Source organism: Nelusetta ayraudi, unplaced genomic scaffold, assembly GCF_046127955.1.
Source record: "Nelusetta ayraudi isolate G7.1 ecotype Tasmania unplaced genomic scaffold, CSIRO-AGI_Nayr_v1 ptg000006l, whole genome shotgun sequence".
NCBI classification, from domain to species: domain Eukaryota; kingdom Metazoa; phylum Chordata; class Actinopteri; order Tetraodontiformes; family Monacanthidae; genus Nelusetta; species Nelusetta ayraudi.
This window is the reverse complement of record NW_027466056.1, coordinates 3,573,513-3,585,282: the sequence shown is the minus strand read 5'-3', so window position 1 is coordinate 3,585,282 and position 11,770 is coordinate 3,573,513. Positions and strand designations below refer to the sequence as shown.

Sequence of the window (11,770 nt, the reverse complement as noted above, 5' to 3'; positions counted from 1 at the left end):
AGGACATGTTTCCTGCATGTCCCATTGTATGTTTGTTTCTCCTATGAGGTGGGTCACCAAGACGCTCCATCCATCTGTTTCTGGTCCTGCCAACCCATCATGGCCACCATTCGAAAAGTTTTGCCACCCCTGGTCTAAACCATAAAGTGAACATTATATTGGTTAAACTCGGTGACAAATAACATTTCAATTGAATTGAAATAAGCCACAAAAACAAGTCAGCTACAATCATTCCGTCGCAGAAGTCTGAGCTATTGGACACATTTGCCATTTGACACTCAAGTGCACATGTACTGAAGGTTCTGAACGTCTCTTTAAAAAACACATGTGTGATTCATCTCAATATGATAATCCAAACGGTGCTCACGCACGGAGCTGCAACAATGCCGACGATGTCTGTGTCATTCTTTCACTTTCAAAAAGGCACCAATCAGTTCCAACGAAGCATTACAACAGATCCAAAACATCACAACACAAAGACAAAATGAGGCCAAGGACCAACCCCAACAACACACCTGCCAACCCCCACCACTCCCCACCAGTTAAAGGGACGACCGAATGACCTCAGACACTTTTCTCTGCCTGCCGCCGCCAACTTGGATCCGGAGTTCTTTTATTATTTCATCATTTTTGGAGAGATCATCTGGGGATTTTGAAGCATGGTCGCCAATAAAGAGCGAGAGAGAGAGAGCGAGGGAGACAGAGAGAGGGAGAGAGAGAGAGAGAGAGAGAGAACTCTGGCTGTCACAGCTCACGCAGCAGCAGCAGCCGCTTCGGCCCGACGTCAACAGTTGGCTAATGAACGCTATATGAAGTGGAAAACTGATTTCCCCTTAATCAGCTTATATTCCCTTTCAGGTCCTCTTGCTGTGGTTAAGCCTATTAGGCGGCGGAGCTGTGGCCAATCGCGTGTTGAAAGCAGCAGCCGTGGGAGGAACAACTGTGGCGGGGGCTGCATCCTGGAAAAGCTTTATTTTTTTTTTCAAATCGGGGGGGCGCGGCGTAATGTGCGATTAATTCACGCGATATATATATATATATATATATATATATATATATATGTATATATATATATATACATACACACACACACACATATACATATATATATACATATATATATATACATATATATATATATGAAAGCAGCCTCTGAGTTCTTCATCGCCTCCGCAGCGGCGTCTCTGGGGCTCCTTCTTCGCCACGTTTACTCCGACGGAGGGAGACGTTACGAGACTGAGGGATCACGGTCTCTCCCAATAATTAAAAAAGATAGCAACGGGCGCGCTTCCTCCTCGGGCGGGAGTCTCTGAGGCGTCACTCCCCATCCCTTCATATTGTATAAAGACTGTTCTATCAGCTCCGGCAAACGGCACCGGCGCTTGTAAATTAATTTAGGGTTCCTGTCAGTCGGCCCTTATCTGCCCGGGTTGTAATACGGGGAAGCTGAGAGGGGCTGCACCGAGAGCCCTGTGAGAAGAGGATGAAGAGGAGGACGGGGCGGGGAGGAGGGGGGACGAGGAGGGTGGGGTGGGGTGGGGTGGGGGTGAAGTGAGTAGGAGAGGGAAGAGAGATAAATAGGAGGAAGCGGAGCGAGGGGCAGGGACACAAAACAAGAGAGTTAGAGGCGGGAGTTGGTCCCCGCTGGGTGTCAGGAGAAGATTCCAGAAAAGGGGCCTGACTCAGTGATAAGTGAATATGGTCTGGCATCCTATTTCTCTACCCCCCCACCCCTCTCACTCTCTCTCTCGCTCTCTCTCTCGCTCTCTCGCTCTCTCACACACACACACACACACACACACACACACACACACACACACACACACACACACACACACACACATGCTTGGCTATTTGTCATCCTGTCCGGACTCCGGCGAGAGGCCTTCACCCATCAGCACTATTTGTCCCCGCATTGCAGTGCGCGGATAAATCTTCCACCTCGTTCAAATCCCCACTCCCTATTAACAGAGGGGTCCGGCCCCCCGGTGACCCTCAACACACAGAGACATATTACCCCCTGACCCGTTCTGTTGATTCGAATTAACCGCTCACCCACAATTCCCCCATGGCAATAAATAGATCCCATTAGCGCGGGGAGGGGGACATGACGGCGAATTATGAGCGCGGGAGCTGAACGCTGGTTTTATATTGAGGGCTTAGATCATTCACTGAATAGACACTCAAAGGATTATTTACGGAAACTACTCATTTTTCAGGACCTTTTTGGAATAAATACACAGTAGGTATTTGTGAGCAACAAAAAAATGCATGGATAAATCAATTTTTAACTGATGGAATAAAATTAGTTTACTGTTGTGAAACAAGTTCAAAACGATAGCTCAGAATTAAAAGGTTTTACTGAAGCTGTTTTTGCTTGATTCTTTTTTTCAAATGAGTAAGCAAGTGTAAGTTTGAGTCTCAAAGAAAAAATCATCACAACAAACACAGGGGATTTTAGGGAGAATTTTCTCCACCATTGTTACTAATTGTAATAAAACTAATAATAATGTAATAATACATAATAATCCCACAAGGCTCCACTCCATTGCGTTATTATAAACCCCATTATTTCATCAAGGTGGCGCCTCTAATTAGATTCAGGTCTGTGCACAAACAAATATTAATTTTCACCCTGCACCAACACAATCAAACAAAGAATATCTTCTTTTTCATGCAGGGTAGCAAGTCTGCTGCGTGAAAGGGAACGCACACATACACACATGCAGGGCAACAATGGGTATTACAAGCTTCGAAAAGTGTATGGCACACATTCAGGTATTTTGGCAGGCCTCCAGAGTAGCACAGAGCCCAGAAGCTATTTAAACCAGCGAACAATAAGACATGCATCATCTTTTTTTCTGCCTGCCTGGCAGAGTCAAATCTGAATGCGGGAGAAAAATTGTTTTGTATCCCGGAGCATATGCAAGCAGTGCTGGTGATTTGTTTTTGTTCTTTTTTTTTTAAGAAAAAGACTGTATTTTGCTATTAGGAATGTGAATTATTACACAGTACAATATTAAAAACTTTAAAACACAACGTGAATACACAGGCTTTCATTTGATGAACCACATTCGCCCAGTAAATTACACAGTGCTTTTGAAAAATGGGTGAGAAACCGTCAAATTGGTACGTGTAACAATGTTGGGATTTCTTTGCATCTATTGCCATCTGCTGGACACTGGCGTGATTGCTTTACCAGTTAATCTTACTGCTGTTTGCAGTTTACACAATATTCTTAGATCAATTTCATTTACCTTGAATATCCAAATCAGTTTCAGAGTCTATTTAAATGTGACATTGGACATTTTGTAACTCATTATATCATGAAAGCTATCAAAAAGGCAACTTAAATAAATAAAATATATGTGTAGTATAATACATCCATAAATCCATTAAATTGTGTAAATTTGTGATTTTTGATTATCGTCGTGACACTAATACATATATTTAAAAGGGGGAAATAAAATAATAAAATAAAGAGGTCTGCCTTACTTTTGAATAGGTGTCGTATTCATCTCAGTGTAGGCCACATTCAGAAGTCACCGGGTCTGATCTCATAGGGGGGGAAATGAAATATTAGATCCATACATAGACGTTTTTCCAATAAAAAATAAACAAAAAACTTCGAATTTAAGTGGTCACTAAGAAAAGGGGCTGGATATATGTTTAAAAGGTCAATCATAAAAAGCTAAATAGGGGAACCTTTTGAATGTATTATTAATAACGAATCTACTTCTTCTTGCCTATTTTTTCGTGTGGAAAACAACAAGTTTGTTCTTTGGAGTAACTAAGTGACATCATGCCATGAAACCTAATAGGAAAGAACAAACTTTTAATTCCACAACACGGGTGATATGGACTGAAGCTGGTGGTCGTAAATTGAGAATATTGATGGGAGACATGTTAACTTTTACATACAATTATTAATGGACAAATAAACGTGTCATTGAAGCTATTTAATTTAAAACAGGCACACACACACACACACACACACACACACACACACACACACACACACACACACACAAATACTGGTGTAAAAATACACTATTGCTAAAACGGTAGCTAACCTTGCTAGCTTCGCCAAGGCGTTTACTGGGCCTGCTGTGACGTGAACGATATACTGAACCTGTCTTTTACGACGTTTGTGAATTTCTTTTTTATTTTTTTATTTTTTTATTTTTTTATTTTTTTACCCTCTCTTCTTCTTCCTTCCATGAAATGTCCCGCAGCTCTTCCTTTTGCGGCTGACGGTAGACGAGTTTCTTGGCCAACGACGAAGTCCATTTTCCCCACCGCATTTCATTGTGTGTGCCAACAAGCAAGCCCTTCAAAAAGCGAACAAACTACTTCAGCTAACGTTGGCGCTTTTCATTAAAATAAAAAATAAAACATATACACATTATCTTGTACGTTTTAACTTCAATTAGCGTACTTACCTCACGACTGCTTGAAAATTGTTGCTACCGTAGTTTCACTGTACTCTGGGGGTTTTTTTTTTTTTTTTTTTCGTGAAACACGGCAATATCGAGCCAGATCTTCATCATCTGATTAACTTTTTTTTTCTTCTTCTTCTTTTAGGCGCAGTCCCACCGTTCAACCACAACGGCTAAGGGGCATTGTTTCGCTACGACAACACAGAGGGGCGCTATTTCACAGACGCTATTAATGTTTTATCAATAATCTCTGCCGTACAAAACTTTGCAACAAAGCGTTCGGAATGGACTTTTACAACAAAGTCTTTTGACACAATTCATCTCCGTATTCATCGAACAAGATTCCGTTTTTGTGTCACAACACAGATGGACGCTGTTTCACAATTGAAGGTGAAGATCCTCACACATGAAGATTAGACATACGAGTCGGGTGTGGAATTTTTTTGGTTCGTTTTTTTTTTTTTTCCGAAGTAACCGGACAAAATAGAGTGCTCACGAAAATCCCAATTTTATAGAAGTATCGAGTTGCACGATCCGGGAAGTGAAGCTTTGTCTTTCAGTCACATACCTCTGAGTTTTAAACCAATCACTCGACCAGAGGTGGGCTAAGTTTCCTGATACTGATCCACGGTGAGCAATAAAACGCCTTCCCATCATATTTATTTATTACTGCATCAAACATTGCCGCTGCCGCAATTTACGTTTTATACTGCACATCCACACATTTTGTAGATCTGCAGGAAGCTTTCTTCTCCACACATCTACGTCACATTTTTTTGGTGGTCTGTGGATCACATGGTTTATTTATAGAATCAGTCAAGACAAAGCCTTTATATGTTAATCTACAGGGTTGGATTGTGTAGTCTAGTGTTATTTTTTTTGTATATACACTTATTAAAGCCCAGACAGATGCATCAGTCTTCGAGAGTGTGAAAAATACTCTACATGTTGAAACATGTTAAGTAAGGTCGAAAATAAGATTTTCATTTTACTATGGGGCAAGAAGACTCCCCCCTTTCACATATATGTGCACAAGACTTCATATTTGGCAGTAACTGTTGTGCCGTGGGGGTGGTATATCATGGCTGCTGATGCATCCTTGTGTGTTTACAGTGAGGTGCATGATGCGGTTGATGCCGTTGCTGAGAAATGCAACAAAGCATGTCGGGAGCTGGCCACCGAGCAGCGTTGATGGGCAGATGTCAGCCGTACGCGTCATCAACTCGTCCACCCAGCAGTGTTTCGCTCCCTTGGAAACTCAGTCCTCAACATGCTCGGACCCCGACTACCCTAAAGTCCTCATCACTGGTGTGTTTTTTTGTCTCCTCAGTTCATTGAAAGTCTGATTGTCATTGTCATGACTGCATTTTGCCCTGTCTGTGTCATTTAAAGGAGGACTTGGGCAGCTTGGGTTCGGATTAGCCAGGTTTCTGAGGTATGAACAGTGTTTTTTAATGTAAAAATAGTGGAGAATAACGACAATTCCAAGCGATTTGTGTTTCACTCTTAGGAAACGATATGGCAAGAGCAACGTGATCCTGTCGGACATCAAGAAACCTTCGTATCATGTCTACCAAAGTGGTCTGTCGAATATCCAGTGATTTGTTTATAACAATTTAACATTTGTTCAAATAAAGTGGACAAAATGAGCAATTAGCTATAATGCAATCTGTTTTGGTAATCACTATAATTAAACAAGTCTTCTGATTGGGTAGGCCCACCTAGTGTTTGCCAAAGAATCATGGTCTGTGTGAGGACAGCTCAGAAAAACATGTTGCAAAATGAATTAAATTGGTGACAACCGTGAGGAGGACAGTGGAGTATATGCCGAGAAGCATTCTGATTATTGACACTCCAAATCTAGTGTTGCACTTGAGCATTCAAAATGACTCCTTTTTGCAGTGTCAAAGACTCTTTACATTAAAAACCAAGAGTCAAACCTGGTAAACAAATATTTCCCTGTTCAAGATATGATCAGATGTGGTTTTCTTAAATTCAACTCACCGAGCCAAGATGTCTTGAGACAGCTTTCCATTGGGCCATTCCAAACATCTCCGTCCCCCTCAGGTCCGTTCATCTTCTCAGACATCTTGGACCGTAAACGATTAGAGGAGATCGTGGTCAACAACAACATCGACTGGCTGGTTCACTATGCAGCCGTGTTGTCTGCTGATGGGGAGAGAAACGTCAGCCTAGCCAGAGAGGTCAACGTTACTGGTACACCCACACAACACACACACACTCACAGCCACTACTTGACACAACCCTATCAAAACTCGGCTATTCTGAGATGTTAATGTACCATCCGGGCCTCTGCAGGCGTCCACAACATTCTCGATGTAGCCACCAAACACAGCCTGCGTGTGTTCGTGCCGAGCACTATCGGCGCCTTCGGCCCGTCGTCCCCCCGGGACCCTGCCCCCGACCTGTGCGTGCAGAGGCCGCGCACCATCTACGGCGTCTCCAAGGTCCATGCAGAGCTGATGGGCGAGGTACATACCAATGTGCGGGCACAAAACAGCGAGTGCTACAAATTTGCGCTAATAACACAGAAACAAATCAGGTTTTCAAGACTCAAGGCGAACAGGTTTTTTTTTTTTAAAAAAAAGGAGAAAGAGAAATGGAACTGGGCCCTTCCCATATGATTGTCTTTGGCAGTACTACCACCACAGGTTTGGGCTGGATTTCCGCTGTCTCAGGTACCCAGGCATCATCTCAGCAGACTCCCAGCCAGGAGGAGGAACCACAGGTAGGCGCTCTATTTCTAACAACATCCACCTTTAGAAATATCCCAATGTTTTGCCCATTAAGCTGATAAGATTTATGTTAGCCATGCTGCCCTTGAATTGCTTTTCGGCATTTTCCAGACTACGCCGTCCAGATTTTCCACGCAGCCATCCGGAGCGGTTGCTTCGAGTGCAACCTGCGATGCGACTCTCCACTTCCAATGATGTACATTGGTAATTGGGGTCTCTTTTATTTTGATCCTCCGAGTAACAGTAACGCGGGTCTCCCTTTCATTTTTTTTTTTATCTCGCCCGGTATAGACGACTGCCTGCGGGCCACCCTGGAGATCCTGGAGGCCCCTGCGAAGGCGCTGCTCAGCCGCACCTACAACATCAACGCCATGAGCTTCACCCCATATGAACTTGCCAAGGAGATACAGAAAGTCCTACCCGACTTCAAGATCACCTACAAAGTGGATCCCGTCCGACAAGCCATAGGTCAGAACGCTTGGTGAACAAATGAGACACACGATAACATATAATTATTCAGTTCAACACAACTAAAAGCCTATATTCTCTGTTTTTGCCGTTCTAGCCGACGGCTGGCCAATGGCGTTGGAGGACAGCGCGGCAAGGCGGGACTGGGGCTGGAGGCACGACTTCGACCTCCCGGAGTTGGTGCACGTCATGCTGACTCGCATTGCCATTGCCAACCAGCTGTAGTGGGCTTTGTGTCAGCAGCAACAAGTGTGCGGGCCACTTACTTGAAATATTCAACCATTTTGGCTTTCACAAAACTAAATCTTACATCGTATCCTGAGATCCTTAACTAGGTATAGTTTAGTAAAGGAATTAAAAAAAAACCTCTTGGTTCAGGAAAGTGTTTGGTTCTGAGGTGCTTTCACGTATGGCTATTTCTTCGTTTTTTCTATTTCTTTTAAATCATACAAAAAAAGGTTAGTTACTGTATGTCTCAACTTGAATGATATTGTTGCTTCTGTTACAATTCTGCTGCCCCGGGGCTACAAGTTTTCTCAATGTTTCACCAATAATCCAGAAAGAAAAAGAAATGTAATGGTGTACTGTGTACTGGAGATGGTACTTTACTTGCATAGCTTTTATTTACTTTTTTAATCTGGTCAACAATTTCTTTTATTTTTTTAATAAAACAAGGTTGGAAAGCTTTAGCAATGAATTACCTTTTCATTTCTTTACACACATACACAACATTTCAGACTAACCTTGTGGTCAAACACAGCATTGATCAGGTCAGGTCAGGTCATGTGATATCCACCAGGTACGTCATCCATTGTCCCATCTGACCTGTATGTCCAGTGCATCCTCTGCAGCGCTACAAACTCGTGCAGTGGGTGGGCCTTGAAGTCAACGTTGGATCAGGGTTGTCGAAAGTTGAGGGGTACTTGAAAATAGATGCGTGTTTATTGTATCTACAAGACATTGAAAGCAACATTGCACGTCATAAAACTGAGCTCTTTGCAGACTCGTGGAACACCTGTAACAGACTGAAATACTGAAACATGAGTGTGAAGTACTATTCCTTTAGTTTTGTGCTGAGATGTGTATGTATGCTGTGGATTCACAGTAGCTGTGGGACCTGATCAGTGGTTTATCATTCCAGGGCCCACAGATGGCTCATGCAACCCTAATCCTCCTTAAATCCCACCGCTACACCCACTCTTCTTCCAACTCCTTCACCTTCATTTTGTGGCACCACAAGAAATAAAGTTATTATTATTATTATTATTATTATTATTATTATTATTATTATTATTATTATTATTATTATTATTATGAAACAGATAAGGCGCCCGATCTTGATGGTAGTATCGAGTTTTACAACATACAACATCCGGTTGGGATTTCAAAATTAAAGGTTCATGTGTATAATTATTTTTTTCCGCTATTGGATTTTGCGGACAACAAGTCAAGTGTACGATATTCAGGGTCCCCGAAGGATGAGGAAACGCCAACTGTCAAATCACCGGGCGCCTCCTTGAGACGCTCGAGTGCGCCGCGTTAAGTCGAAGTGTCCGCTTTCCCGCTCACTTCCGGTGTTGAAAAGCGCGACTTGATGCACGCCGAGCGCCGAAGGCTGACGCGAGGAGCACGTCGCGTCGCACTCGCTGTTCCTTTCGGCTCGATTGTCACACTGGAATTGACTGATTATTTATTTAATTCATTATTTATCTCCTGTCGGCTATGTAATCAGACATCCTCCTCCTCCTTCGTCTGTCGCTATGGATCCTCCCCGGTAAGACTGAGCTCTCTAACCCCCTTGTTGGAATTTAAACTCATGTGGTTTTAAAAATATTTCATTAGTGGTCCGGCCCATAGCTTGTGAGGTGAATTGCATCGGCTAGTGGTCCATCTATGTCTATATCTTTAATGATAATAATGATTTATCCAAGGTTAAATCGCTGGTATTCCATTTGCATGCATGCAGTTTATTTGTTGTGTGTGCTCCAGTTGTGAGGATGAGGTGAGTGACACACACACACACACACACACACACACACACACACACACACACACACACACACACACACACACCTTGCTAATGGGATGAGGCACAGTGAACATATGTAATCTCTCTCCTTTCGCCTGAGTCCTGCTGAATGGACACATATACACACGCTGGGCTCTGACGTGCTTTGTTAATTAAAAAAAAAAAGAAATTAAACAAACACACCATGTAAGTGGGATGGAAGGATGGAACCTATTGAGTAACAAACAGTCGCCCGTAGGGGGTGTGGAGCCCATGATTATGTCCACCTGGAATTACCCACAAATAGTAGCAGCGGGTGTTCCGGTGACTGACTCCATGATGGTTCCCTCCTCCTGCTTCATGTCAGGACGGGAATTACTCATCCCTGGTTTCCCGTCATGTTCTCAGAGGAGCACCCACTGCTAAAAGCCGAGCAGCAGATACAGATTCATTAAAGGTTGAAGCAAAAAAAAAAAAAAGGCCCATCAGTTTCCTTCTGTGCATCTTTGCACTAGGACATAAACAGAGGGCTAACTTTAAAGGACCGTTTTCGAGAGAGTGTCATACAAATCAAGTGTAGACGAGCTGTTACACAACAGTCTTTCGTTGTTGTCGCAGCGCGCCTCAATGAGGCTGTTTTTCTACTCGATAAGAGCAGCTGGTGTTTTCTGCACGGGAGGCGTCCTGCTGTCAGGCGAGGATCGTCTGGAATCACAATCCTCACTGACTGTCCAGACGGAGCAAAAGAGGAACTAAGCGACCGAGAAAGGCACATATTGACTCAGATTTAGTGCATCAAAGCCCCCCTTGTGAGATCACAAAAGGCCATTTTCCAGAATTGTGTGGGGAGGTTTTTTGCACACACCTTCTGAAAAGTGGAGCGAGAAGAAGAATCAACAGGTGGTTGATTCAACAGTTGCTAAAGTTGAATTTTGCATAACACCGGGGGCCTTGCAACACTCCTGTGTCCTGCGTGCATGGTGACAACAAAATCCGCTCGCTAATCCTTAATGCTGATAGGTCAGACTGATGGCATAAAGACGGGAGACGCCCGGCTTGTCTCCAAGCTGGACCTGCTGCTTTACCTCAAATTGCACAAGTTTGCAAATAATAATAATAATGAGTCACATAAACAATCAGAAAGCACTTCCTCTTAAAGATTGTGCGTCGTGTGGGGGAAGAAGTGACCATCATGAACTCAGCATGACACACACAGGTTCTTAAGCAGGCTTTTGGCTCTATCCTTAGCTGAAACCGCCCCTCCCCCCGCCTCCCTCCTGTCGTCTCCCTCCCTCCTGACGGGCCCGATTAGCCATTTTACCGCGAGAGCGCAAGACTCAAACAGCACACAATTGCAACATTTTTTGAAGACTGGATCGATCGGTCAGGTCCTGTGGCATCCGGAAGATTTTTTTTTTTTTAGCCCCCCCCACCTCCCAACTTCTCTTTGGACCATGTTCCTCAAACATGTGAGTCGTGTGCTAATTGGATAGAGTTGTTTTAGCGACTAGAGGTCAGTTCTTAAGTGAGAAACTTTACTTGTACATATAAATGCTGCTTTAAAGGGTCTGAAGTGGACATCAGACAGATATTAAGTTAACATAATATGGATGTATAATGGATGATATTGGCACTTGTAGAAGAATTAGCAATCTTGTCTATTAGCATAATGGATTATTTTATGCATTTTGTTGCCATGTATCATTAGAGCTTCAGAGTACTTTTGGCAAAAGCCAAAAGTACTCTGACGACCAGGTGGTATTTCAGGCGCAAAGATGTTAAGAGAGCGATGCAGCTGAAGCAGGATTAAAGAGCACAGCACTGATCTGTCCCCTCAGTCAGGCCTCACAGGACTTGACAGCCAGCTAAGCCTACTGTTAAAGTTTCTTAAAAAAAAATAAAAAAAATTCACAGGCTATTGGGAGGTATTCCTGCTTAATTTGAGACTTGCAAGGTTTTTATGGGCTTAAAGTCATGCAAGTTTGCTCACGGGAACAAGCATTGCAGGCCATTCGGCTAAATATAGCAGGCTGTGGGAAGCACAATCTTATATATTGAGTTGTTACATGTACAGTAGCTGTGGGTTCTGGCTGCTGTCG

At 43.3% G+C, this 11,770-nt stretch overlaps 1 protein-coding gene across 1 annotated transcript; it reads left to right on the top strand.

The window, feature by feature from the left end:
• The first annotated feature begins 5,035 nt into the window (after positions 1–5,035).
• On the top strand, positions 5,036–8,127 carry LOC142878982 (L-threonine 3-dehydrogenase, mitochondrial-like). Its single transcript, XM_076012393.1, has 10 exons — positions 5,036–5,069; positions 5,553–5,747; positions 5,832–5,874; positions 5,950–6,020; positions 6,507–6,656; positions 6,759–6,931; positions 7,098–7,188; positions 7,307–7,399; positions 7,487–7,663; positions 7,761–8,127. The coding sequence occupies exons 2-10, from the start codon at positions 5,561–5,563 to the stop codon at positions 7,886–7,888; spliced, it is 1,113 nt and encodes a 370-aa protein (XP_075868508.1). The 5' UTR covers positions 5,036–5,069; positions 5,553–5,560; the 3' UTR covers positions 7,889–8,127.
• The last annotated feature ends 3,643 nt before the right edge of the window (positions 8,128–11,770 follow it).

Coding starts and splice junctions, on each gene's coding strand:
- LOC142878982 (XM_076012393.1), top strand. CDS start 5,561: ATGATGCGGTTGATGCCGTTGCTGAGAAATGCAACAAAGCATGTCGGG. Junction 7,189..7,306: donor GCCAGGAGGAGGAACCACAG/GTAGGCGCTCTA, acceptor GGCATTTTCCAG/ACTACGCCGTCCAGATTTTC. Junction 7,664..7,760: donor TCCCGTCCGACAAGCCATAG/GTCAGAACGCTT, acceptor TTGCCGTTCTAG/CCGACGGCTGGCCAATGGCG.